The sequence below is a fragment of the Atta cephalotes genome (assembly GCF_000143395.1).
Source record: "Atta cephalotes unplaced genomic scaffold scaffold00014, whole genome shotgun sequence".
Taxonomy (NCBI): domain Eukaryota; kingdom Metazoa; phylum Arthropoda; class Insecta; order Hymenoptera; family Formicidae; genus Atta; species Atta cephalotes.
Window position 1 is genome coordinate 4,354,535 of NW_012130078.1, and position 1,791 is coordinate 4,356,325.

General features: G+C 31.0%; 1 protein-coding gene across 1 annotated transcript in view; it reads right to left on the reverse strand.

The window, feature by feature from the left end:
* The window catches only part of LOC105617800, a 6,679-nt gene extending 5,710 nt beyond the window's left edge, over positions 1 to 969 (reverse strand). Inside the window, exon 1 of the mRNA XM_012199354.1 lies at positions 838 to 969. Within this exon, the coding sequence (XP_012054744.1) occupies positions 838 to 969 (132 nt within the window). The remainder of the gene's footprint in view (positions 1 to 837) is intronic.
* Between the last annotated feature and the right edge of the window lie 822 nt (positions 970 to 1,791).

The window sequence follows — 1,791 nt, forward strand, 5'->3', positions numbered from 1 at the left end:
AATATATTAACTAAATAAAATACTGTTCGTCTTCTTTCTTCTCTCTCTCTCTCTCTCTCTCTCCTTCTCTCTCTCTCTCTCTCTTTCTCTCTTTCTCTCCATTTTTTTCACATTTTTTATTACTTATAAAAATTAAAACATTCAAATAACATTAAAATATTTTATAAAACATTAAAATATTTTATAATTAGATATCTCAGTACATGCAACATTTTGTTCTTGACTTTACAAATTATAAATTACAAACTGTAGCTTCAAGTAAAGAATGTAAATAATTAATTACGTTTTAATTAAAATGTTAATTAGGTATTATATTTGCGCGTGCATGTGCGCGAAATATTGCGTTTTTATTTAACGATTGATGCTAAAATGACAAGACAACACGTGTAATCATGTAAAATTGCACATTGAAACTAAAGTTTTAAGAGCGTTTCTTTGAGAAACAAAATTTTATTTTAATAATATCCAAAATGATTACAGAAATCTATATGTCCAAGGATAAGAATCAGTGGCTCATCAGATGGAAGTTATTTGCCGCGGGATAGAATCCGTGTCTTTACGAAGAAGACTCGCTATTACATCTCTCGGCGAAATATTACGCCGCGAGAATTGTAATTAGTTAACACATTTTCTTGAGAGAAATATTCAGAAAATTTTCAAATACACGAGCAAAGCAAAGAATACTTCAAATATTAATTCTCAAACTAATCAAGAATTATAATCTCCGAGCAAGAAACTTTGCATGATAAAATTAAAAACACGATAAAGCGCGATATTACAGCGTATACTAGAGGAAAAGTGATACTCCGTAAAGATAAGAAGTGCTTAAAAATATACCTTGAATGTTCCTCCAAATGGAAAGCTGATTGGCAGCGAAGGCAATATTTGCCTTCTCGACCTAGACGCGGAACTCTCGCTTCTCCAACAATATAATATGAGAAAACTGAACAGGAACACCATTCTCGCCATTAGGAATTGATAGAACTAATAAAAGAATATAATTTTATTGTTACATGTACACATAATGTTACACTATTAAATATTTAAAAAGTAATAATAACAATAGTAACTCAATTCCTGCTGTTAAAAATAACATTTTATTATTTTTATGTGTGTCAAAATGTAAATCAATCTATTTCTATGATTGGTTTTAAAGTAAACAATGTCCATATTAATGTATGCGCGCGCGCGTACACACACACACACACACACACATAGTAAATAATAAATTAAATTTAAATTAAAAAATGCGAATGGGTATAGGAAATGTGATCATCAATTCTAGCATAATGAATATCTGAAATAAGGATTAAAATAGGTACTAAATGAAAGATTGAGTTAAATACAAATATATATTTTTATTTTGCACCGATTTTCCGTTTCAACGTTATATATAGGTTTCCAAAGATCCCAAATATAAAACGGTTGTTTATTATGTGCGGCACAACCACAGTATCATTATATATAGATCAGTCCTGTCTAAAACTCGACTCGCAATCTAAAGTGCTTCCATCTATCTCCTTGCTCCGATAGAACGAGACAGAGAGTAAACAAATAAGGATAGACTGTGCAGTTTAATGAAATCCAGATATCGAAGTGGAGTCGATCAGTACCAATTTATCTTTACGGATAGTTATTCCAAGATAGATTGAGAAGCTATCGTGGCGTATTAATGTGACTGCGAATCTGGCACGCGCATTGTTGAATATTGCAGTCATATTATGACTATTACATGATGTCACAGCCATGGTTACATTCTAAATGAAGATTTGGAAATCATGTCCATCAATC